This window comes from Temnothorax curvispinosus, unplaced genomic scaffold (assembly GCF_003070985.1).
Source record: "Temnothorax curvispinosus isolate PA1 unplaced genomic scaffold, ASM307098v1 QBEX01006326.1, whole genome shotgun sequence".
In the NCBI taxonomy this organism is placed as follows: domain Eukaryota; kingdom Metazoa; phylum Arthropoda; class Insecta; order Hymenoptera; family Formicidae; genus Temnothorax; species Temnothorax curvispinosus.
The window spans coordinates 205484-233240 of NW_020216106.1; the positions used below are offsets into that span (position 1 = coordinate 205484).

Sequence of the window (27757 nt, forward strand, 5' to 3'; positions counted from 1 at the left end):
ATGATCCCAATTAGTACCTGCCTGTGGTGCGTGACTTTACATATGCGACTCGTAAATAAAGGGCCGATTTGCCAATTATCTATACATTCTATACAACGACTCTCTTTTTGAATGACGGCACTTTGTGCTCCGCTCCGCTCCTTCGCCGCGATGAAAATACATATATCACGCGAATCACGAAGCACCCACCTGACCTGCTAAAAATAGCGAGAGTACCCGCTCCTTCTGTCACCGTTTCGTTGAGTAACGTTAATTTTACAAATGCTGATAAATAGTTAGAAAAGTCTCACAGAAACTTCCGTGTCTGATCGACGATAAAGTCCACCTAAAGCTAATTGCGAGAAATATTCTTCCTCCAAGAGATGTCATAATGTTAATTCATCATTAATTATATTAAATTAGATATGACATCAGAAGAGAAACAAGAAGCTACATAAGTTTTCCCTTAATATACGTTCAACTACAGGTGAACACGTTTCGATAAAACAATCTTGTGAGAAGATAATTTATTATTTTTAGCTCGCGAATAATTAATTTATAAGCGCGACGCGGAAAAAAAGATTCATTTATTCCGACGTGCATTGTAAAAAAAAATCGTTTGATTTCGCTTTCGTTTGACGTTGCCTCTGACGTCAGGATCCGACATAGGTGCTGAGTGACGTGTCAGAAGCCTTAATATTCCTAAAAGACGGTCCTCTGTCCCTGATCGAAAGCGGATCTCAATTTGGTTCTGCATCGCCGAGTAAATGACGTGCAATATCGATGAGGCGATGCATACGGTGACATGCAATCCTTTATTCTAGCAGCTAGCTGATCAGCAGATTGCTTTATTCCGATAAGCTTCCGCGACACGCACATCTCTGGAGTCTTTCCACGTGTCATTAAAGGATTTATTTATCAAACCTAATACGACATAAGCCTCTGACCCGCATCTGATTCCAAGAAATAGAGCAAAAATAAAATTTCCCTGGGAAATATTCTAAGGGAAATTTTAGATATTTGAGAAATTTTTCGCGAACCTTTTGAGGCCATATTTCTCTTCAAATGCAAATAAAGGAGAACGCGTTCCCTTCGATTTTTCCATTTTATTAATAAAGGAAACAAAATCATATTTATTCATACAACGTTTCGTTACAGCGTTTATTTGCCTATCAAAATATTATTTAAAGTAAATTTAGCGCGTCAATTTATTTATTTTTTGTTAGCAGTGTAATTTTATACTCGCTGCTCTTTTTCCCTTGAGATTTCAAATTCTGTGAATAATACTGGCACAATAGGTATTCATACAGAAATCTGCATAATCGCATAAGATTTATTGAAATGGTAAAGCGAGGCTTCGCATAAATAGGCGCATCTTTATTGTTGTTGTATTATTTATAATTTTAAATAATGGAAGTATTGTCGGCTCTTTGGTTACATAAGTAAAGTGCTTATTGCAACGTCGAAGCGGAACGTTGATTTGCACCAGAGATTTTTCCTTGCAATATGCGTCATTTTTTTTCCTTCGATGCCACTTTGTTGAATACTGCAGCGAATGCATGTTTGTATTTTCAGCTCTCTGGTAGACGCACGTGTTAACCTGCAAAAATGTTTATCCTACATTAAAATATGAATATTACATTCTTTCTTGCGCAGAACGTATGCAAACTTATTTTTCACCTTCGCACATTTGTCCTTCCAACATTTAAAAAATGCAGACGTTTGTTATAGAATATATAGAGAAAATATAGAGATATTGTGCTTTTGAGAGATCGATGTTGCACCCTGATTTATTATTTGATAAATATAAAATTAAAATTAAAGGGGTTTAAAAATTAAAAAAAAACTGATTAAACAGTTTTTTGTATAGAACTCGTACAAAATGTACTTTCAAAGTATGACAACTTTCTTAATTAAGCACCTTGTATAACCGAGCTCTCGAAGTAATTATCTTTTATACAACTGTTTCTCGTACTTCGCGAGAAGGAAAAATTTTATGGTTTCGGAGAATACAAGTCGAGACGCCGGAAAATCTCTTTTGAGAAAATTCGCTAATAGAGATGACGATCGTGGAAGCGTCATCTTATCGTTCGTTGCCTTCTGGAATTATCAAGTCATTATCTTGATGTGGACTTATTTAGCTCTTTCGTTTATGTTGTTCAATTTCGTTTTTCCTCCTCTCTCATTGCTTCGGTGTTCCGACAATATAAACAGTTTTATCATTTACAATCGGGCGCTTCGGGTGGATGTATGAATCATGAATGAGTATAAAGCACCTTCGCGATTGTGTGTGCACTCCGCTCGTATTCGCTTGACATGTGTTATGTTACGATTGATATTATCTTCCAAGGTTGGATGCGCAGTTTACGGAAATGCATTCCACGTCCTCGCGGGATTAAATCTGCGGACGTGGAGATACAATGTGTGAACTTTGAAATTTCAAGACAAGCCGAAAAACTAATCTCGAATGTTTACGTCGTAATTCGGACGAAATACCGTTCTCCCTTATTTTTCAATAAATTTAATCAAATATGAATATTTAATTGACAATTAATTAATAATTAATTGATATTAATATTCATGTATCAATGTATATTAATATATAAATATGGATATATATATTGTATATATATTTATATGTAAATATTCTTGTAATAGAAGAATCTGATTTCCCTGATTCTGAATGATGATTTGCACTTAATCGCGATGTATTATGTTAGTTATTTTTGTAATCCATCACTATTGTTTTCTGCTGTATTATTAAATATGAACATATTAGGTTTGTGGAAACAGTCTGTCATGTTAAAAAAATCTTGATGTTGTTTATTCTATACAATTTGCATCTATTTGTGATATATTAATCATTTCCGTATATTAATTATTTTCTTGTTATTGACAGAAAGAATTGCAAAGAGGAAAAAACACAAAACTCGATTAAAACTATTTTATACCATCACTCCAATGTTTATCTCTTGTTTTCATGATTTGAATATTTATATATAATACTTTCAAATATTTGAATATTTCCAGTCAGATCGTTTTGGAGTTTTACGACGAATATGTTCAAATATAATTTACATGTGTTTTTGATCGGATAACCTTCGGAAACAAGTTTTTATTATCTATAATACGAAAATTCGCACAATGAATGAATCATTGAAGTTTATCGTGGCTTCCGGGAAGCGGTTTTGTTTTCGCGCAGGAAAGAACGGGCAAAATTTTTCCCACAAGTTCTGCATATCTTGGCACGCTCGCGAGACGAGCTCGCGACGCGACGATACGTTCGTTTGATTCGTCCGGATTTCCGACGCCATGTAGATTTTCGTCGATAGCAGGGAGTTTGTAATACAACGAAAACATACGATTAGGTGAAGCTGCGCAAAGTGCTGCCCGACGACGGCAGCGGCGGCGGCGGTTCCTCGCGACGACGGTTGTTCCTCGCCACTTCCGGCTATACATCGCGCAAGGGATATCGAAGAAAATTTACACGTGCAAAAGGTACCGTTTGCTGACCTCGTGCTCTCGTAACAACCTATAACAACTAATCCAGTTAAATTATCTGGACTAACTCACGCATAGCGCATACTAATTTGACTAATCTTCTATGACGGCCTTCGCGAATTATTTCGCGACGTAGAATCTTCCGCGAACTCCGGAAATCATTCGGCGCACTTTGGAAGCTGAGCGGCTGAGCCTGCAGTTGAATCGATAGCGTGTTTTAGGAAGCGACGTTAAACGAGACGCAATATCCCAGTAAGTTGCTAACTATATACGTATCGACGAATATGCTCGGCGTATAAACATCGAGTTTAATTGTTTGGAAATGGTTCGTATGTAAATAAACTTGATATTTAACGCGTAGTAGTATTTTCATGTTAAAATTACCTCCTGCAACACGCTCCGCCACTTTCGCAGCAGCGTAATCTTTGTAGGACACATTAAAATAGCGAAAACGAGATAAGACGAGTTTCGAGATAAAACGAAAGCCCGCGATGACGGTTTATCGATTTTCACCCGCGATGCGATATATACCTACGTTATTTACTTGGCGAAATCTCTGTTGCGTCATGCGCATTCTCCAGAGACGTGTTGTACTTACCGTTCTAATAGTAGCAGCAGCTACTCGAGTCGTAGCGCGTTTTCCCGAACAATTAACTTAATCCTCGCAAATTGATCCCGCTTTCGGATCGACCAGGCACTTCGCGAGGTTATTTTTCACCGCTTTCGCCACGTAAATATATCACCTTTACAAAACACGTCACTAATCACAAGTGAAGGTGAAATGGGCAAAAATAAGAGTTGATTAAAATGCACATTGCAGCTCGGGAAAAGCGGCTAACAACGTCGTGTTAATCCGCTTATAAAATTTGTCGTCGCATTTTTCGCAAATCTAGTAAGTAGGTTTTGTTTGAGTTCTCTTTGTAATACGTAAAGATTTTGCGCTGGAAAACGGGCTTGGAATCATCTGCATTGAGATATTCGATGATGTAACATGACGTACTTGAAGTGTAAATCGCATATTTTGCTATAAATTATACTTGAAAAAAGAATGTGACTTGAATGATTCCGGGTAGCGTGAGACCCGTTACCGCGATATTATCTGTTATCTGAAATGTTTCCATTTAAGACAACAGATATAAAGGATAATTTAAGGCAGTAGATACACATCTCAATATTTACGTCTTTACATAGACAGTGTCTCAGAATTATCGCTCTTTTTTATTTGAAAATTTTTGGCGAGTTTGAAGACGATCTCTCGAGACATTAATAATTCCTGTCATAAACATATTCTAGATGTTTTTAAGGACCAAGATCTTAAAGCGTGCCGCTATATAATAGACAAAGACAATTCCTTCAGTTAATCTCATTTTCAGCCAGGTCCTCGTACGAAATTGATCGAAGTGTTTAATATTGAAAACGGAGAAGAGGCAGCTAGAGTGCTCGATCAAATTTTCGTCAGTAAAAAATCGAAGTAATCGTCCCTTGTGGAGTAGTTTCGGCGTACTCATTTTCTCGTCAGCTGTGTACACACGCACCGGCGCCGTCGTAAGCGATTATAGACGTCGCGGTCGTCATTTCGTCGGCTCTTCCTCCGTCAATCTCCTTTTTGAAACGGTAGTTTCACGCGGCGCGAACGTTACACGATCGCCATCGTAATCGGCGACGATAATCGTGTCGCGCGCGATTCCGGAATCTCGTAGATATGGCATACGTGCCAGTGCACGAATCTTGCAAGGAGGCTGATAAAAGTTTTCAACGGCGGTCCGTAGGAAGGTATGACGTTTTCAGATCAGTTGCCCGCCGATCTCGTCGCGGCCGCGCTCAATATCTCGCGTCGTCCTTCGGTGCGCGGAAATTTTTCAGGTCGACGGAGAAGTATCTAGGTGAGTGCTCGCGGAAAATCATTCCGCAACCCCCGCGAAACGGGGAGTTGCGCGCAGACATCACATTCGCTGATATCGAGTTTTCAACACAAGCTACCCTTTTAACATAAAATTAGAATTTTAGGTATTATTCGGCATTGTCGGTATTGTTTGAAATTTATCTCGTGTGTATTTATGTACGCGGCGCATGTGAAGATGACTCGTGAAAATACGGGTAATATTTATCCAGGAAAATCGTCCCTTAACACAACGAGGAAATAAATTATTAGTTTCGTGATAAACATTGAGGATACAGTTACGGTCTGACAAGTGTATGTTTTAATCCTTTTGATACTGATGTGAGTTAAATGTCGCGTAAAGAGATGCTGAAATGTATATCTCATTGTTCAGCGTATATAATACGCGCGTCTGCTTTTGAACCGCGCAACCAACGCTATGTTTTCTCACGATCGATCTCGCGTGTGCTCGTGCCGTAAAATGCAAAGTGTAATTAAAATGCCACGATATAATTAACGAGTTAAACTATCGTTATAGTATAGACAAGAACTATGTGCAATGCAACAAAAAACTGGCGACGGTAAATTAAATATGGTGCATGCTTTCACAGCGCGCATAACGTCATAACGTTTGCTCGTGACTTTTTTTTCGAAATTATAATTTACATAACAAATAAATTGAAGATATATGAATTTGTGCGTCGTGCCTAAAGGCGATCTTTGTATCCTCATAGCTTTTAATTATATAGCGTTAAATTTATTCGATACGACCATGATATAGAAATCGTGACGATTAAGCCCTAGAAGTATAATTAATGAAGAAATTATAGATTTTTAATTAACTGCGCGCCCTTTATATATTTCAACGCAGACTCGTATATTTATAATACTTTCTTATATTAAGGAAGGTGCCGTAAATTGTATATGTGTGAGCGAATGTGTGTGAGTGTGTGTGTGTATGTGTGCGCTACGTCTATCGAATCTCAATCAACTTTATTATCATATCTCAAGCTTTTGACCAGCCTCTCCGAACCGAAGGTTGTATTATTCTGCGAAATCTAATTAATAATTCTGGGTCACCGAAGCTTAATTAACAGTTTTATTAATTCTCAATCTGCAATATCGGTACGTGACACTGTTCGTAACCACTCTGCTTCCATCTTTTCGTTTCTGTTTTTCATTGATTGTTATTACAATTTCTTATCTAGTTGCTTTAAGCCAAAATATCGTTGAAATAATATCACGAATCTTTGTATTTTCTCCACGTAAATATATATATATATATATATATATATATATATTAATGAAAAGAAAGATAACAATGTTAAAAATTAAGAGTTATAATGCTTTAATCGCGTATATCTAAGTGACGTAAAATAATAAAATACAAATTTTGTACTAAAATAATCAGTCAAAAGCGAGGCTAATAGAGTTTCAAAGAATCGCGGAGTAGCGTTTGAAACGCCAATTGCGGAGCGTCGAGCACAAACCCAGGATTTGGCGTATCTTTGCAGTGCTGAGGATGCTGACGCCGAGGCGAGCGGGGCCGGTGGGCCCCGAGGAAATCGGGGACGGGCCCGGTGACAAGGGTGCGAGCAGCGCGACGAGCGGCTCGGTCACCCCAGGCGGCTCCTACGAGAACGGCGACAACTCGAAGGAGTTTATGTCGACCGGAAGGACCGGCAGGAGAAACGCGCTACCGGACATCCTCGGCCGGCACGCCGAGACCGGCCTCTCCGACCTATCAGACCGTTTCGAGGATCTGTCCACCAATACAGGTGTCAATCCACCTTATTCCTCTGCCGCACACGATCTCGAACAGGGAGACTGTAATTAATAAATAACGATCAAAGAAAGTACTTTTTTTGCTCTGCTTCGTTTGCACCATCTGGCCTGGGCATGCACATATTTACGCACATATTTACGCTTCACTCGATTTATCGGAGTATTACAAAACAAATCTTTGCTTATCGCATTTTCTGTTTTGGAAAAAGAAACATTCTTATTTGATGTTATATTTTCGATTTGGCCACGCAGTGTTGTTCTTTCGAAGGGGAACTTGGGTCGCTTAAGGCCCCATGTGTTATAGATGCTACCAACAGCGGGCAGGATCCGAACATACCGAGCACCTCGAAACAGCACGGCTGACATGGCCGTGAAACTTCGTAGCGGATCTCGCTGTCGCGACACATTGGGTCTTTCCATCATCGATGACGACGACGATGAGGACGATGGAAGCATGTATCGTTTCTATGAACAAAGTCCTCGAATGCTCTTTGACTCACGTTATTGCGATAGAATGTATCGATGAACGATTGATGCGCGTAAACGGCGAATCGAACAAGCGTTTCGTCGTTTGCTAGGGAATGTTGGACAATATTTGACGGAAAGCTGACAGAGTTTGTGTTCGAAGGAAATTGATGGAAAATTGAAGGGTTCAATGCAAGAAATCGTAAAATCATAATTTTTGTAAGATTTGCTCTCAATTTTGCAGGTAAACCGTACAAATTATGGATTTGTCTCACTCGTACAATGAATTTTTCGAATAGCACTCAAAGGGAACCAATGCATGATCTTTTGCCGTTAAAGTAAGATCGACCGATGACACGAATAATAAATACCAAGAGATTAGTTTTGCTAGATAAGTCCATCAGTAGCTTGCGCGGAACATTAGACTCATGCACGTTTATCTTCTCGGACTAAAAGTGAGATACGCTTTAACTCATTGTCAGTGAAACGAAAGCAGATGTAAATAAAAGCTGAATTGTTCATAACCTGAAAATTTTTTACTTTATTTTCTTGTTACTGAAATACGAGCCAAAAATATAAAATTTGCAAAAGTGTTTTCCAGCGATTGAACATTTTCTATGTTAAATAATTGACGATTTATTACATATTTCTGTACGTATACTATGTAGTCTGTTAGAATTCTACCGTATTCCGTATTAAAACTGGCAAAGTAAATATATTGAGGCACAGTTAAACTCGCTAAATGTAATATAATATTTGACTCGACTCTGGCTTTGTTAATAACGATGCCGTTTTAAAAATACAGTGGCTACGTGTGCATGTATGTGTGTGTGCGCGCGCGATACATATTTTTAATAAAATTTCTACGAAGGCCCTTTTTATTTTATATTATGCGATTATTGATTAAAAATACTGCGAGAAAGAGGAGCCAATAGAAAACGTGCCATCAAAAAGACTCGTAAAATAATTTAGAATTTTCCACTTTGTCCTCTTGTTAAATTTTACAAGTTCCGCCCTGTGTAAATAGTGGGAGAGTTAATTGTACGCTTTTAATAACCAGGAGCGACATTAATATTAATACACAGTGTATCCATGACAAATACGAGTATTAATTACAGCCTATATCGTTAGAATTATCGCATCCTTCCTAAAAATTACGTACTTTGTGACGTCGCTGCAATATATATATAACAGGGTGTCCTACATCGCGTTAAATCCCAGATCCTTCATTTCGGCTCGTAATTCTAGATTCGTTGATCAGTCTGGTTGCAACAGGATCATAGGTTGCAGCAAACGATGGCCTCGTTTGAGATATTTGCCAACGACTCGAAAAATCTGTCTAATTTATAAGTGAAATTTAATGCGGCCGAAACTCTCCACACGCGCTTTCGACGAGACGCGCTCGTCTTTTCCCCAAATAAATTTTGTTGGTTCTAAACTCACGGTGAAAAAATACATGTATATGAGAGTGGCTTTTCAACATAGTTTCGAGGTAGAAGATACGTCGTGTGAAATTAACTCCGAGGTCTCACGGCCGTAATTTCTCCTTTAAACATCTACCTTGGAAATATAAATCGCGCTTGCAACATTTAAGTTACGAGGTACAGTATTAGGGCGTAATTTTATTAAACGTTGCGCATTTACCTAGGCCGCTCCGGTATCGCGCGATTATCTCTTCTCATTAACGTTATGCAGCAACGTTAACGGCAACGCGCGAAGTACCGAGACACTTTTAGCGGCAGAAACACCGATTAGATGTTTGTACAGATGGAATCAAGCGAATAATAGCGTATACTATAATACAACAGCGGATGTGTACATACGTGTAGATTATTTGAGGGTGATACAACACAATTCACTCGATTGCGAAGGTTGTCCTGGATTTTCACGAACATGCGTATGAGCATAGTTAGTTAAGTTAATCAATAAGGTATATTTAATGTACGATTAAATCTGTATATAGGCAAGTATCGTGTAATCGCGCACACGCCCGTATTCTCAACGTACGTCTTACGCTAAATATGTAGTCACGCTCGACGTTCGTCTCAAATCGTTTGCGTTTCAAGCGGTTTTTTTTCTGCGCTGGACAAACGAAAGCTAGGGTTAGAGACATGGCATGAAGTGTACGTCGAGAATATGGATCACGTTCCCTGCGTGACATAAATAAACATTTTTAGACTTGCGTGTCTCTCGCGCGATTGCCGAGGACATTGGTCTTTACGCATTTCGGAGGGACGACAGACGAGAAGGGAAACATTCTTGGCAACTTGTTACGACGCAGAACGCTCTGGCGATAAAATTAAACGATTCATATCTATACCGATAAGATCAATCCGGGAGCGAATTTTTCGCTCCTTCTATTTCGGCCGTTACAGTACCGTTACAGTACCGCCAAGACTCTCGATAAGTATTCCGCGGAAACGTGTGTGATAAGCAACGATTGATAAATGATTCTCTAATCAAATTCGTGTTGCGCTATCTAATCGTGCGATGCTTATATTTTAAGAATCGACTGCGCTTTCGAGCGACGGAGGTGGGATCCGAGCGTCGATAATGTGTTTTTCACCTGCGTACCTGCTTTTCGTAGTCAATAATGGTATCGCGTCGACCGGAGATAACGGTCAACGTTGTAAACGAGTGTTTGTACGACAAAAAAAATAGCGGATTGAACAGACCCGATCCACTCGAACGATAGCCGCCGACGTTCGCGATTAGTATTTCGACGCAAATGATTTCCGCGCGCGTCGACGATCCGGGCCGCGATAACGCGTGATCACTTATACGTAATTGCGCCCCCGATAACACCGGTCTACGATACCGCTGCAATTATTGTTAAAAAATAATGGAGATCGATCGCGCGGCGCTAAGCACGGTCGAGTATCCCCCATGGCCTTTGTGCGCGAGTGTAATAATTTCCCGCGAGGATGAGAGACTCGTGCGCGCGCGAAGAAGATCGACACACGATTGTAAAACGATGTACTTCTACCTGTGGGAACACAATACAATTTTGATTCATACGTGCGCAAACTCCTTACGTCGCAACCTGACCATTTCCCTATGCCTGTAACGTGAAAGATATTTTTCGTCTCTTCGGGGATTGTGTAGTTGGGGCTGAGCGTTTCGTTTCGTTTCGTTTTTAGTTATCATCGGAAATCTTTCGATCTCAACTGAGATAAAGCGATTATTAAATTTGACGATAAATTGCTTAATTATTTTATCACGCTTATTTATTATTATTACGTTTTACCGCCGTAAAAACTTATAAAATTTCCTTTTACAAAAACTCTGACGTAAAGTATAAGCCGAAAAAAAGACGGCACCATGTGTTGCATGAACATAATTCCAAACACATTTATCTAAATTAAAATTGTGTTACGATGTAAAGAATGATATTTCCGGTAAAAAATGTCTGGAGCGAAGCAAGTATAGATAAGGGGCTTTCCGAGGAGACAGAAGTTAGATAAACTTTTTTCTCCCCCAAGCCAAGGTATGTATCGGTATGGCGTAACGCGGACACGTTTTAACGCGGTGACGGCGGTCGACGTTATCGCGAGGTGCCCCCTCGAACAGCTGCGGCCATTAAACGAGGTGGTCTCGCGGTAAGCGCGAATCTATCGGCTCTCGCGTGCATAATATATGTATAAAGGGAGGATATTAAAGTAGGCCGCGGTCTGCGGGACGAGCCGCAGCATGCGCTTGCATACGGAAAGTATGCGCGCATACTGTGCCACGCACCGGGGAGACGGTGGCAGGTGTGTCGGGACAATGGGAAAATTCCGTTTGCACAGCTTGTCAGGAAGACGAGACCGTCCACGTGCGCATCGTCCGGGAAAATGCCCGTGAGAGGACAGGACAAAGACGGCACCGTCGTATGGCGTCTATACGCGCGAGGGGAGAATGAGAGAGAGAGAGAGAGAGAGAGAAAGAGAGAGCGCCGGATGACCCATTTCAGTGACGAGAGCTCGACGTTCTCCGCAAAATATGGTGAACTACCGCCGATACCGCGGTTGCTGTTTCCGCACTTTTTAAATGTCGCATATAAAATATCCACCTTAAAAAGAAGAAGAATATAATAGCATCTCTGAAAAATCTGTTTCGCATAAATAAAGGTCTCATCATTACATCGAACTTGAACTAGCTTATTCTTTAATTTTTACGCGAATCGTCACATTTTAATGCGTTTCTTTCTCTCATTTTTGTTAATTTATTTATCCTCATAGACGAATTAACAAAATTGTAGTATTAACTGTTGGTTTTCCTATAATGCAAATAAAAAAGAAAAAAGAAAGAATATAATCAATCGCGCCGAAAAATCTGTTTCATAAACAAAGTCCTGCGTTATATCGAGTTCCAGCTACTTTTAATTTTTGTGAATAGTGACGATTTTTAATGTATTTTCCTTTTTTTTTGTTAATCCATTTACCTGTAGACGAATTAACAAAGTCGTAGTTTTAAATCAGTTTTAAATCAGTTCTCAGTTACGCGTAACGCAAACACGATTCTTTAACTATATGCTCGAGTTTTAAAATAATCACATATGATGGTGCGAAACGTAACAATTTTGTTCGCAGACCAAGATTCGTTAGATATCAGATTGTTTAGAGATTTCAAGACCGCGGTCGACATTTGCATCGACATCGAGCGCTTATCAGTTTCGCGAGCCCCGACAGGTGCATCCTTGATAAACGAGAGTGAAAGGTATGATGGATGCACACTCTCATTTGATATATATAACAGGTCGTCAGAGACGTTGAGTAAACAGTGTAAAAACTCGCGTTTCCACGTGTGTTTCTAATCTTGAGGGTTGACGTTTTCCGCGAAGCGGCTATCATCGCCCACCGTAGTTTTTTTATCGCACAGTCGAGGTTGGCATACGATTAAAAAACGATTAAACGCGTCTAATGCAATTACTCGATAATATATTTACTTGTTTCACACGTAGGTACTCGGAGATTTAACACCCTGATTTGCACCTATAATTTTCTATCTCATTTAGATGAGATTAGAATATAAATGCAGCGACATTCTCTGTCGAACTTGTTGTTCATAACGTTCGAGTTTTCCTCGGAAAATCTCTTTGTCAAGAAAATCGTACCATCAGCCAAGTGTGTATGCGTAAACACGCGTGTTCAAATTTGAGAGGGCGAATTGCGAATGCAAATTGCAAACGCCAAGTTGAGTACCTCTTTGTTACGTGCGACAATGAATGCAGCTCGTGTCAGGTGCGTCAAATCGCTACACACAGGTACGAAAACCGTTACAAACGCGCGTTGGAAGCTGTTATTTCTCCGGCCTATGCAAGCAAAGATTATATGCGGGATAGAGACAATAAAGCGCATAAGTTATAGGGGTTCCCACCACGACTGTCAGTGTACGTCTGAACGCGCAGGCGACATTGTTTTGCGACTCGCGGCTCTTATTGTCCTACCCTACCGCGCATTAAAGCACCCTTCGGTTGCGTATTCCGCTTCGTAAAAAACATGTAAATTAAAAGAGATCGACGAAATTTTATTTTGTAAATTAACGTTGCGCTCGGAAATAATTTATCGCTTCTTTGCAAAATGCCGAAAGGATTTATAATCCTTCTCCTCTTTCTAAACTTTGAGCTTTAATTCGGGAACTTTAATTCGGTTTTGCGCGATATCTTTAATTTCGAATCGTCGAAACGAGAGGATTGCGTTTAAACATTTCTCAATTTTTTTCACTAGATTGAGAACTCAATTTCACAAAATAGATTCTTGTCAATTCATTTCAACGCGCCTTATTTCTTGTACTTTGTAGAAAATATAAGTAAAATTTGGCTTGTCACGGTATATAATTCCATCTTCGATATATATCTTTGTGAAGGTGATTCTTGCCAATGTCTTCTAATTATTTGTCGAAGTTGTTTCAAACGCGTTCTCAATTAAGTTACGCGTAGCAACTCGTTTGTAGAATCTCGTACAGAAATGTGTGTCGACCTGTCTTTAGGAGGAAACTGAGAAACGTTGATGAAACCGTCAGCGATGTCCGTCATTAGGAAAATTTTAACACATAACAGAGATGGATGAGAATAAAAGAAATGTCACTGATATGCCTTATCCTCAGTGGACTGTTGCAAAGTCTCGGCGTTCTCTCATGATTAATGTTCGGTAAGTAACATAAATTGTATATATCGAATTTCGCGATGTACTTATTTGTTTTGCTATATCAGCTATATAAACAGCATTTCGAAAGTATGTTAAATCAGAGTACCAACTTAAAAGTTATTTTATAGCAGAGTAAGCGAGAAATTAAAATTCATCACTCGGGCACTCGAGCACGATATTTGATCCGGATATTTTTATTTAACGTTTAGCTGAAGACGGGGTTTGACCGATTTAATTTAATCTTTTTTAATAGGGTAAACGTAGCAAGAACGAAACTCTTAGGCACGACAAGACCGAGCGAACCTGGCTAACGAGCACTCTGCATAATAAAAATCGATTTATCAATTATGATTCGCAAATAAACGCCCTTTCTTCAACAAAGACGACTGTGCGCAAACATTTCAATTTAATGATCCGAGCATTCTCGGCTAATGGTCGCGCAATTCACGAAACCCATGTTGAAATTAATCGTGACTACTACTGATCTTTGTTCTTGTTATGTGATATGGACATTACATGATTACTTTCGTCGATGTAGGCCATTTTTTAATTTTAACACATCGTTATGTCAGTTATGTGTGAAGATGTCTTTATTATATTATTATAATACTGAGATTTTATCAGATATATTATTATGTTATTCTATTCTAATCTATTTTTAATCGCGTATTAAAAACAAAAGCCACGCGATACAAGTTGTTCCGAGTTGTTTTTACACAAGTTTTGCGTGCCGAGGTTTCCTCACTTTGATTTGTCGATTAGTTGATCTTTTATTCCAAAGCCTGAGATGATCGATCGTTGAGTATGACGTCAGGCTAATTATTTAAACGATCATATCACGACTATACGAGCACGCTTTCACCGCGCCATTATTCTATAGAAAGATTTTCATATGAAAAATATATGAAAGTTTATGCGGAACATACCTACTTTATTTTACGTAGCACGCAAGATAACATAATTATATAATTAAATGTTTTTCTATTTAATAATTACTATTTAATAATAAAGTATTTTTTGAAGGTAGATTTTGTTTGTTACGTAAATAAAATATTTTATAATATTTAAGAGTGAAAGATTCTGAAGAAGTTCTGTAATCTATACCTAAAAGTTAGAAACTAATAAATAAGTAAAGCAATTTAAATTTTTAACTACCTTTCCTCGCACTTAAAAACAGCTAGAAAATAAAGCAGCAATAAAAAATATAACGATTATACGAATCCTCTTCACTATCTTCGACACTGTCAAAGAGAAAAGTGAGTAAGAATCGTATCTTTTCGCGATCGATAAATCGAGGATGATAATAATTTGGAGGTAGGTCGAATCTCCACAATTCTTGAGAATTAGACGCGCGACGAATTATAAATTTAATTACTTTCCAATGTCGTGACGATGACGTCAGAGTTTGCTTCTCCGAAGCGCGTGTTTCTCCCTCTCCGTGCACGGGCGCGAGTTCCTCGCGCCTCGTTGTCGAGGACGAGGCCTCAGCAGCCCCGAGTTTCCACTGGCTGTCCGAAGTGGACATTTATTGAACCTGCGATGTTTATAAAGCTCCCTCCGTCCTGCCACCTCGCCGTATGATAAAGTTCAGAAATAACGAGTTCTATCTTCTGTCCGTCATGCGATCGTGTTCTGTGCACACCGTAACCCGTGGCGTGCCCCGTGCAAGGTGCGTTTCCGAGTGATAAAATCTCCTGCGTCGAGGAAAGAAAAATCGTGCTCGATTAATCTGGTGCAAATGGGTATTAAGCGAAGTTAGAAAACCGCGAGGGAGAGGAAGCAAAACTCATATATCTTTTGTAAATGGATGAAATTAATTAATTGAATAATAATGGGCTCATATTCTTTACTTGCCGAGGAATATCTTAATATTGAAAAAAAATATCAAATCGTCCCGCTTTCTTTGGTTCAAAAAATAATAAATCTTAAACGTTATTTGGTACACGTTGAAAGTGTGATCGATGAGGCACTCTTGACTAAAAAAAAATGCGTATTTTTATTCATTAAACTCGCCTCGTTTTTTAAAAAATACGAATTATTCGATTAGACGATTCTGCAAGCAGCACAATGGAATATCGCGATGGATATACCCACGGAGTAAGAGCAATTCTTTTCAGATCGCCCAAGAGCAGCCTGCGCAACAGCAGGTTCGATCCTATGAAGACCGACATAGTGATGCCCGAAAGTAAGTTCGGCCTTGATCCGATTACGCAATTTCCTGATACCTGCGAATTAATTTACTATGTCGCTGTGACGATTTTTAGTGCTGGCACCCGTCGTGCCCCCGTCAGATACCTTCAATCCTTCCACCGATAGTCTGCACGCGGCCATGAGACCAATTATTATGCTGGCCCAATGCTTCTCCATGTTTCCGGTGTGCGGTGTCAATAAGCCGGACGCCTCGTACCTTCGGTAGGCGAAAACGAACAGTTTGCGATTGTCTAATCGAGTTTAATTTGCTCGTTCAATTTTTTTTATGATTTTTTAATTATCCCGATCGGAGCTCTCACGAGCCTTATGAATGTCCTGCAGATTTACATGGCGCAATCCGAAAATCTTGTACACGCTAATCAGTTTTCTGGGGGTGTCGCTCGTGTCGATTGGCAACATCCTGCGTTTGTTTTTATCGGGGTTAAATTCTACAAAAATGAGTAAGTCAGCCTCGTTATAAGCAACGTTGGATTTAGGCAGTTATAGTTTGTTGTTTCTATAAGCGATACTTATCTTAAATACCATCAGCGACTTTCGTTTTCTACGTCACGGCCATGGTGACCACCATCATGTTCGTACGGCTGGCGATGCAGTGGCCTTGTCTAGCGTTAACTTGGGAAAAACTGGAACGCGAATTCACTTCGAGACATCGGCGGATTTCGAAGACCACTCTCGCAATTCGTTTCAAAATCGTAACCGCCGTTGTCATGTTACTCGCGTTAGGTGAGTGCTAATCATAATAAACAAGATGAAGATTACTAAAATAAGGATTCTAAATTAAATTGACTTTTTGTAAAAGAAGAAATAAAATTTAGAATTAAAATACATTTACTTTAGAAATAAAATTACATTAACGTGACCTAATTTCTCTCGTTGATAAGTTACACGTTCATTTTTATCTAGTACTCTTGCTATTTCGAACGTCAAAGTTACATGTCAGTTAAATAAAAATATATATTGAAATTTCGCGTAACGAATGTGAATTTATTTTAAATATTTTCATGTAGTGGAACACAGTGCCGCTGTGCTTTCTGCGTACATCAGTGCAATCGAATGCGCAGCGTATCGCGGTGAAACGGACGTTGTCGGTACTTATTTTCAATCGCAATTCCCTCAGGTAATATACTGGATACACTTAATTCGTAATTTTACCGCACTTTCGAGTCAGATTCATTTTCAAACGTTAAAAAACGCGTTTTGCTTCTCTTTTTCTCTGTAAGAAATTCTTCAAAGCAAGATGAAAAAATGTAGATTCATGTGCTCAGCATGTAATATCGTTGATTGATCAACTTTATACAGATCTTCACAATAATATCCTACAGTCTTTGGAAGGGGATCATGGTTGAATCTATAAATATCCTCAGCACATTCTCGTGGAACTTCGTCGATCTGTTTCTTATTCTTATCAGCATAGCTTTGGCGGACCAGTTCAGGCAACTAAACAGTCGCCTCTATTCGATACGGGGAAAGGTATAGTGCAAATTATTATAAGACATTTACCTTTTCCTGTGAAAACATCAATGATCCATGCACGTATCAATATCCCTTATTTAAGTTGTCGCATTTTAATTGTCAATCCAATGTGATATATTAATACAAGAAAAAAAATCGTTGATTACGATGGAAAAATTTGTGCTTCTATTAACAACTCGTCGCTGTTATCTTGTCATTAAGGCGATGCCAGAATGGTGGTGGGCCGAAGCCAGGAGTGACTATAATCACTTGGCGACTCTTACGCGCAGAGTGGACTGTCACATCTCGAGCATCGTGCTTCTGTCCTTTGCTACAGATTTGTACTTCATCTGTATCCAATTGCTGTTTTCCTTCAAGTATATTTTCCATCTAACACTTTAATATTACGTAACAGTTTTTCTTTAAATATAACCTACATCGAATTTTTCAGAAACTACTAAAATTTTTATTTATGCTTATAAATGTAACATAATATTTAGACTTATATTTAAATTAATATTCACGATGTTATCAATTTTGTGCCAATATTAGTTTTGTTCGCAAGAAGGTTTTATAAAGTTTTATATCAGAACTTTACGTTATGAGAGTTTCTAGGTGAAGTAGATCGCATTAAGTTTTGCACGTATTTTTCAAACAGCCCAATACGCGGTATCGTGCGGAAGATCTACTTTTGCTTTTCCTTCGGCTTTCTGTTGGCGAGGACAACAGCGGTATCCCTGTACGCAGCTTCCGTTCATGACGAGTCCCGTCTGCCGGCACCGATTTTGTACAGCGTCTCTGGTTCTAGTTACAGCAACGAGGTTCGTCTCGAGAGAAATATTATTATATAGTCTAGATCGATTAATCTCTGTATAAACTGACGCGCGATAATCCGAGAGAGAGCTCTAACAATAAGTAAAAATCTAATATCTTTCAACGTGTATTTTCTTGGTACATTATTAATAAATTAAAAATTTTTTTTATTAAAGAAAAGTTTCCTCTTTTATGATCAAGAAACTTACGGGGGTTTGAAAGATTATATGATGTCGGTTACGTGAAGAAAATAACGAATGCTATTTATGTAAGAGTTAATTTTCTCGATCGCTCTTCTACTTACACATAAGTTAGCACGTAAATTTGCGCAGGTCTCAAGATTCTTGACGCAAGTAACGACGGATAATATCAGTTTGACAGGAATGAAATTTTTCTCCGTGACGAGAGGCCTTGTGTTAACCGTAAGTACGATAATTAGATACGCTAAGTGTAACTTATTTATGCTTAATTTTATTTGACTAAAATCAAACTTATTGCGCTGCGAAGTATTGTTAATTATTCGTATTTTCTCAATCATTTTTGCGTACCACTCATTCGATGTATTACTTCGATCTATTAAACGTTTATCTTTAAAAAGAAATTTTGAAAATATATTTATTTGCTATAAAAATTGTATACACAATTTAACTGAATAATGAAAGCTGAATATTGTTGAAATATCGTTATTAAAACGAGATTTAAATTAATTTTAAATAATAATTATGAAATATGTTTAATTCGTCATTCCGACTATGAATGACGGTTTAGGTTGCTGGAACCATCGTGACTTATGAACTGGTTCTGGTACAATTCAACTCCGTCCAGCAAGTCGACCAGTCGAATATAACGAACGTTTGCGAGGTGAAGTAGAGAGTTTTCGAAAAGATTTTTAAGGATTTCGATCACTTATATCTGCTTCTGCATCTGCAAATCACACGAGTTTTGAAAAATGTGCAATAGAATATTTTATCGTGTAAATACAACTTTGTACCGCGCTCTTACACTTCACAAACTTCTTTACTTATCTATTCTAGCACTCTTACATTTTTAACAGCTAATTCAACGAGATTAATTCACCGTTTCGCAGTTTGTTTGTTTCATGAACAATTGGATTTGACTTTTGCTAAATCTTTTATGTTTCGTACATAGAAACTTTCTATCGTTTGGAAGCTGCTGCGACATAACTTCAGACTATTTAATTGAAATTTACCGATCTGTTTCATTTACATATCTATATCTATCGCTATATCATCTATGTCTATATCACTGTATTGACTACACAAATCGCACAATTCTATTATAATAAATGCTATCATTAAATAAATTTTAAACTGCATTACATCGTTGCATTTTATTATGGAAACTTTCTGATTGTTCCCCTCTTTTGTAACCAATTTCCTCAAACTTGCTTTTTATCTTATATTTTGTAATATTTTATATAGGTACCATGAAATTTTCGCTGGATTCCAGTCATCTATTTTCACATTGCTTGTGGTAATTTTTCTGCAGTTTTATGTAAGATAAGTATGCATGCGAATTATGCTGTGACACAAATAAGGTTTTTTTTTTAAATGCAATATATTATTTTTACTTTCTCCATAATATATTTCTTTCTCTCTCTTTCTATCTCTTTCTTTCGCAATATATTTCTTACTTATTATTTTTGCATGATTTTATTTTTTGATTTATTTTTTGTTTTAGTCTTTCCAGATGTATTAATCCGATATACTCTGGAGGAAAGCTCTGGAAAAAGGATGTTTCACCAGCGTTAAATTTAATATTATTGTTTTATAAGACAATATATATACCGCACTTCTACATTAGATGCGGAGAACACATCGTCATCTACAGGAATTGATCAAAGGCACATACAAATATTTTTATCTGTTTATGATCTATATTGCAATAATTTTGTATAAACGTTATCTGTGATTCTGTGAACGATAAACTAAAAATATTTAAATATAATGGTTAAGAATCTTGTACAGAATATATATTATTTTTTAAAGATATATATTTACGTAGAAATAGTATCAGAGATTGAAAGATATTATTAAAACTTAAAGCACATTGAATCTTTAATACCTGAATGCAAATGTAAGATAAGATGAACAATACATTTATATAATTATGAAAATTTACTTAAATTATTGAAAATAGCTCGGCATCATATTGTAAATATGTATTGGAAAATATATTGAATAATTAAAGCTACATTTTTTGCGATAAAATAACCATGTTCTTGTTACAATAAATATTCCTTGCATTATTGTCCTTGCAAAATACATTTTTTTTAAATAGTATATAATTGCAGAAATAGCAACATTTAGCACAAATTGCGAGGAGATGATAATGTTTAGGATGATTTTTTAATTTCAATGAATACAAATACTTATATTACCTTATATAATCTAGTTTGTGACAGTTTGCCTATCGGCGACGTTACATTGTTACATATACATTGTTACATATATTTAATTGTTCATTGAGACGTTAAATTGTAGCAACACAACTTCGTACGTTACAATTGCACCAGCCACCTGTACATGAATTTGAAAAAGATTATCATCATGTAAAGATATCGAAAATCATGAAAACAATGATATAAACAAATATTAATTAAATCTTTTTCGCTTCCAATGCCATTAATACATACGGATAAATCAAGTAATACATAAAATACACTTTACTTTATGTATATCCTTAGTATCTGTATTTTTATCTTATTTTATATGCGTTATATAAATGCATTATATACCGCAAAATTACTCTTTTTATTGAATTTTGAGATTTGTTCTTACCGCCAACATAAAGTTCCGCGTAATAGAAAAGAAACGCATTCCCGTAAGCATGATGTCATCAGTGGTGAGTAGATATATCAGCCTTTCTGTCTGTAAAACAATCGTATGGATTATCATATGTACATATAAGAAATTAAGCGAATTAACTAAATAATTTATACAACGCGTTGAGGGATTATGGTATTCGTGAATTGATGAATATGAATTTCAAGGGATTATGGTATTTACTGCTTTTTTTACGTTGATGAAATTCGAATGGTTTACCTCTACATTGTAGGTGGATGCTGAACAAGTATACAACAGCGGCAATATCACTTTACTTTGATCATAGATCCTGGCAGCGAGCAGGGTGACGACCACCGTTCTGCCGATCAGGAACATAAAAGATCCGAAGAAGTATATATCACTAAGTATGTTGGCATTTTCCGGTTTTCTGTAAGGAAGATAGAATAAAATGAGAATCGCGCGAAATTAAAATTCAACATTTGCATCACGTTTGAAATTATTAAAGAAGACGTATTATTATTGCATTATGTTGCATGCAGTTACATTTGCTAAACCAATAGAAAATCGACGAAAGATGTTTTTCGCCGTTGTAAACTTTTCTTCCATCCGAGTCACGCGAAAGAGCAAGTATAATTATATAAAAATGCGTTTATTGGAAGCGTCGACAACTATAATTTTTCTAATTAATGGTTAATTAATAATAACAATAATTGATTTTGTTGTCTTTTCTTTTTCGTCATGTGAAGCACTTACGACAATCCATTGAGTAGCTGTAAACAGATGAAATAAAGATTGTTTCCAAACGACAGGAGAATTATGGGTGCGATATTCTTGTCAGCTTTCTTCACCATGCAACTAAGAGCAGCGTAATCTTCACGCAATCCACACCAGTCTATTGTCCGATGTTTCGATGTTGACCTTATCACTTCCTTGTTCAACGTTTTGTATCTTTCGGCCAAGCCGGTAGCTACCTGGACACTCAGACCAGAAGATCGAGTTAGTTAATTAGATTGAAAACATTTAGTTCTGAGCAGTTCTGAGTAGAGAAATATGTTCAATCACTTGCAAAGTTTTATTACCAGCATGATGAAAACGTCAGTGAAATTCCACGTGAAAGTCGCAAGTTTGCTGGCGATAAAAATGAAAATACCGAGTTCAAAGTTATACGTCACTGAAAATAAAAAAGTTTTAAGTTTGCTAAAGTAATCAAGGTTTTTTAAAAAAATTTAGAAAAAGAGAAACATGCGTTTAAAAAAAAGTCTTTGGAGAAATGGGTGTAAGTTTAATTACTTTACAGGGATAGTCAAATTGAACTGCTATTAAAAGAAAGCAATTACAATTGAAGAAATTAGAAAATTGCAAATTTTAAAACAATATAATTATTGAATGTCATTAAAACATTTTGATATTTTTTTACGCAAAGATTGATTAATTAATTTAATTAGATTACTGAGACATTTTATTCAAACATTATTTAATTTGTTTGCGAACGATGCTTTTAGATCAGCATCTAAATCTAAGAGATCGCTGCTTACATGTCTCCAAGATAAAGGCGTGAGAAGACGTGCAATATATTTGTAGAAAATTTTGAAATGTCGAATTCTCCGAACTGCCGCTCCAGTCGTACTTTGTGGTGTTCACCACGATACTCAATATATGTTCGACAAGGGCCATGAGCAGAATAGAAGCGGTTATCGCGTAGAATTTCCAACGGAGCTTCGGTCGTTCCACCTTATTACTGCAAAACCGAAAGATTCTGGTAAATTTACATCGACAGACTTGTAAGGTGGTGCAAAATTAATTAACTTTGAAGAGAAACATTGCTCAGTGGAATTTCCAAGAAGAAACAATCGATTCTAAAAGACAATATGGCTTCAACGTGGTGTCTTTAAACATTTACGCCGCTCGAGGCAGATTACAAGCGACGATATCTTTTGATGATGGATGCTACAGACACGCGATCACCGTGCCGTATATGCGTATCTAGTATGTGAGAAAGTTAGATTCATCTATATTACACCAAACTATGTAGACACGCGCGGTATAATATAAATATACGTAATATATATTTAACATATTACGCATATTTATCATCAAAAAGAGAGAGGGAGAGAGCGCATAATAATTATAATAATATCGTAATTATTTCCGATCCGCATGCGAGTATATGCAGCTGCACATGCAATTCTGAAGTGTGCGAGCGCGATCATCGATCAGTTAGTGACGATCTTCCACAGCCTTTCAAACAACACACTGATATCTATTATCTACCTGTCTATGAATTGCTCCATAGACCTCCAATTGCGTTGAAGAGTTATCCAATGTGGCGACAGCCAGAAAAATATTATCAGGCCTATCACGCTGTTCCCATAAAATATCGCGCCTGCCGTAGCAGACGCTATTCCTCCTAAAATCCAATCGCATTTAAGTATTGACAGTACGTTTTGGAAGAAAAAATGTGGAAATAATGTGATGCGGCTGATATGTCGATGAAAATAAGCAATCTTCCATTTGCATTTATTTTCACATAAATCTTATTCAGTTTTAAAGTATAAATACTATTTGAGATAAAGTACAAAAGCGAAAAATAATTTTGCAATTTTTTTTATTTTCTCTTGTTTTCATTTTATTTCTGGAAAGAGAATCTGCTGAGAATTTCGATTAACTTTACGAGTTAATCCTTTTGCGTATCGTTATCCTTCACTATGAAATAAAGCTATGTATATCAGTCTCTATATAGATGCGGCATAGTGCTATATAAAGCGTAAAATACTTATTTGTTTACCTTTCACTTCAAAAGTGGTGGAGTTCAGCGTTCTTATCATGTGAATAACCGCCAATACCGCCACAACTAACACCATCGCGTTTATGAAAACGGCGTAGGCGGTACGAAACGAAAATTTCGCAAACTTTAACTGCGACGGGTTCGATCTGCATACTCCTGAAACCGGTAGAACTCCAAACAATTGAGCCATCGCTAAAACCGGCCCTATCGCACAGTGGAAGCTCTCTGGATCCTACAAGAGAATTTTTCATTCGATATTACAATACTTTACTTTTATCGCGTGTAATATGAATCTCAAATATATCGATCAACGTAAAAAGTTTTCTTTAAAAAGAAAAAGGTTTATTTAATTTTATACTTAACTATAGATTTTAATTATATCCACTTTCCTCACTTTCTTTTATATTTTCGATAATTTTCTTTTTTTTTTCGAAGCTTCGAGGAATAAAACTTCTGCGATATATGAAACAAGCAGTCGAGTCTTTTTACGATACTTACATTGTTGTTCGCGGACAGAGTTTGTTCACTCGGGAAACCACTGTGAAGGAACGGTCGTGGCCTCGGCGGAGTCGGAGGATGAGAGTCCGAAAATTGAGTTTCTATCCCGTTCACCTTGTCCTTCCTCTGACGCATCAGGAGCAATGGCAGGATCTTTTTACGAGTCACGTTTTTCTTAGAACTCGCAGTAAGTATCCGCTTCGTCTTCAACATCATGCTGTAGTTGACGTTTAGTGAACCGCCCATTTCATCGCAGAAATCCTGATATAATTAAATTGATTATTTCGTAATAATAAAAAAGAAAACGTAAAGTTAAAATTCCCCGACACCTGCGTGTCTCGAAAGAGACATAAATTTATTGTCCAGTTTATTGTGCGTGAGCCCATTAGCGACTGTTAAATGTTAATTCGCAACATCGCGATTGATTAAACTGGGAGCGCCTGGAGGGTTTTCCTCATACACGCACAAGTCGCATTATAGAAATTTAAACAAGAGTGAGTGAAAGATATAATAATTGCGTTAATTCCCTGTACGCGCATTGAAATGCATTAGTTTAATGTATTATACATAATTTAATTACTTGTTGTGTCTCGCTATAGCTTTGTACCCTTTTATAATATTTTTCAAATACGAAACGGAAATTGATGGGATGTTATGCGACGCGTAATTAAGAGCGATACGTGCGAATCGCGCATTAAGTAATGTAAAATTTGTGCACGTATATCTTAGAAAATCCTAACGAGGGAAATGCGAGTTGCCGTAAATAGTTTTAAAGATCTAATAGAACCTAGCACGTCAAATTTTTTTGCATTCTGACGTTAATCATCAATATAAACATTTTTACATACGCGTTAAAAAAATGGATTGATGGTGTTCGTTTAAAGTGAACGTGATAGCTCGAACAATTAATTATCGTCGTGTTATATCATCGAATACGAATGAGCCATCGCATTCTGTCATGTAAAAGGGTTGGTCGTTTGTCCAGCGTGGGTAAAAAACCCGATATGTTGACGCAGACAACCGATTCGCGCGTCAAGTGCAACGTCATTTCACGTTTGTTTATTCTTGAAGAATAACTCTTGTCAAGCGTTATTAAGTGGCTATCGCGAGCAATTTCCGAGGAATAGGTCGTCCATAAATTTCCGCTATTAGACTCACGCGTGAAATCATAAAATAGCAATAGCATATGCGCGCGTCTTTATGCAAACTGACGGGAAGAAAGTGATGGTAATTCATGAATATATGTGTGTGGTTACAGCAGTTCTACAGAGTTTTATAAGAATATTAAAATGTAAAAATAAAAAATCGAAAGTGTATACAAATAAAAAAAATTATGTAAAACATCTGCAAAGAGAGATACAATTAATGTCTATTAGAAAATTTATATTTTTCTATTTATTATTTATATACCAGCTTTTATTATTTATTGATAATTAGATACATATTTATAAATAAGGATTATTATTTTTTCAAGAAATGCTTATTTAAGGGATGTTCAACAAATTTGACACGACACTGCAACAGTATAGCTCTTCCGTTTCTCTTTTTCTTAAAAAAATCGATAAGAGATATGTAATGTAAAAATATTACAAATATATTAATATGATATAAAAACACGTAATATTAATATTTTACAATTTTATCTTTGTGTTTATGTTAACTATATATGATATATACATATAGAGATCTATACATTTGTTGTTTTGTGTCATAAACTCATGAATGTTGGATGTCGTTCAAATATAGTATTATACAAACTCACATATTACATATTTTTCTTATTGAAACTATACATCAAGTTAAATCGATTCTTATCAACCGTTTATTAATTTCTCATTAATCTTGGTTCAAAATCGTAAATATAAATCATCATTTTCAGCGCAGCTGTATATCGAGCTGTTGATGTTGTGTATTTTGTAGCTACAGATCTAATGTGCACACATTGAAATATTAAGGTATTTTAATCGTATTTGCAATTATAATCAATAATTTGACATTCGAAATTATTTATCTGTTTGTCATGAAACAGATATCCGGATAAACATATGACTACTGTATTTCCCAAACTGATGTCATTCGTGCTCATCAAAAAGCAAAATTTCTGATTTCTTATCAACATTTGTTTACTTCAAGAAAAAAAAAACAAATTTATAATCATTTGTATTTAAAATTATAATACAAATATAAATACTTAAGATCAAGAAAAAGATAACGTTAAAAAAATATTGATTAAATTTGATATTACCTAAAGTTTATGTATTATATAGAAATGTCGAAACGCGCGCGCGCGCGCGAAAGTGTTACTAATATAATAAAAAAATAATATATGTAAAATATACATATACTTCACTGTTTTAAATTATTTCAAATAAATACTTCAGTTCTTTAATTCTGCAATACTAATAGAACACTTGACAATTATTCAGTTATATTTTAGATTGTTGTTAAAATATCATGGGACATATAACCGAAAACAAGAAGAAATGACACTTCTGATAAGGATCTCTTTAATTTTTAATTATTTTTTAATTGTTCGAGGCTCTTCGTGGAAACGATACTGTGTCGGGAATTAGGAATCGTAATGTAAGTACCTACATGAAATCTTGCTCTCCGTGATTCTCGTTACCATGAATGTCATCTGAGGAAAGATGCAGACGGTGGGTAAGAAACTAGAAACAGGTGAGTTTCAGCGACAGTCGCGTCTAACCGCCACTCGAGTGTCTCTAACGTGCACTAGCGAACAAAGACCGGCTTGAAGATTATATGCGGAGCTGCGCGACGCATGTCCGATCAGATAGTCGGCTATACCACTTACGCGGAGCTTTGCTGAGAATAAAATCCACGTGTACGACACTGATCGTATTGATTGCATTGTTTGCTTTTCTATTTTTTTGCGTAAATTATGACCACCTATTTGTCTTAGACTCCTTCGAATGTTGCGGGATCAAATGTTCCAGCTTGATCAACACCCACTACAGCAGTTTCGGAATTAATTAACGAATTATAAATATGTGGTTTTGTTATTCTAAAATTGGGATATTCAAATCAGAGCGTTAAAATTTTTCGAGTGTTTAATTGAACTTTTAAGGGCCAGTTGTTCCAAGCTATTGGTAAACTAATAGTTAAATCATATGTCTATCTTTGTTTAATTTGAAGGAAAAATAAAAGACACATATATGATTTAACTATTAGTTAGTTTACCAACAGGTTGGAACAACCGCGCGGCCCTAAATTATTTGTACTTTACTGTCTTTCGATCTCTTCTCTGTTCTAGAAAATCTTAAATTCTTTTAAACAATTCAAGGTGAAGCCGAATGAGAGAAGAAGAATTATATAAGAATCAATAAATTTATTTATTATATTTATTACTCTAATTAATAATCGAACAAAATAAAATATTTTACGTTCTCTATCAGAGAAGTTTGATGATCGCAACGCATTTATTATTACAATT

At 36.7% G+C, this 27757-nt stretch overlaps 2 protein-coding genes across 8 annotated transcripts in view; one reads left to right on the forward strand and one right to left on the reverse strand.

The window, feature by feature from the left end:
- LOC112455720 (gustatory receptor for sugar taste 64f-like) overlaps positions 1–20313 on the forward strand; it is a 68721-nt gene extending 48408 nt beyond the window's left edge. For 2 of the 7 annotated variants that reach the window (XM_025017839.1, XM_025017840.1), the window contains exons 2-12: positions 15855–15922; positions 16002–16149; positions 16270–16388; positions 16477–16671; positions 16956–17065; positions 17248–17418; positions 17623–17777; positions 18059–18221; positions 18546–18635; positions 18982–19074; positions 19915–20313. In XM_025017839.1, the coding sequence (XP_024873607.1) occupies positions 15855–15922; positions 16002–16149; positions 16270–16388; positions 16477–16671; positions 16956–17065; positions 17248–17418; positions 17623–17777; positions 18059–18221; positions 18546–18635; positions 18982–19074; positions 19915–19932 (1330 nt within the window). In that variant the 3' untranslated portion in view covers positions 19933–20313. Of the gene's footprint in view, positions 1–7511; positions 13457–13579; positions 13741–14848; positions 15407–15854; positions 15923–16001; positions 16150–16269; positions 16389–16476; positions 16672–16955; positions 17066–17247; positions 17419–17622; positions 17778–18058; positions 18222–18545; positions 18636–18981; positions 19075–19655; positions 19781–19914 lie in introns of those variants that run through there. The other 5 variants (XM_025017835.1, XM_025017838.1, XM_025017834.1 and 2 more) reach the window with 5 other exon arrangements.
- A 180-nt stretch (positions 20314–20493) lies between these two features.
- Positions 20494–27023, reverse strand: LOC112455745 (gustatory receptor for sugar taste 64a-like). Its single transcript, XM_025017881.1, has 10 exons — positions 26899–27023; positions 24304–24564; positions 23806–24037; positions 23292–23427; positions 22556–22758; positions 22100–22191; positions 21774–21991; positions 21279–21447; positions 21015–21104; positions 20494–20753 (listed from the first exon to the last, which is right to left on the reverse strand). The coding sequence occupies exons 2-10, from the start codon at positions 24547–24549 to the stop codon at positions 20688–20690; spliced, it is 1452 nt and encodes a 483-aa protein (XP_024873649.1). The 5' UTR covers positions 24550–24564; positions 26899–27023; the 3' UTR covers positions 20494–20687.
- Between the last annotated feature and the right edge of the window lie 734 nt (positions 27024–27757).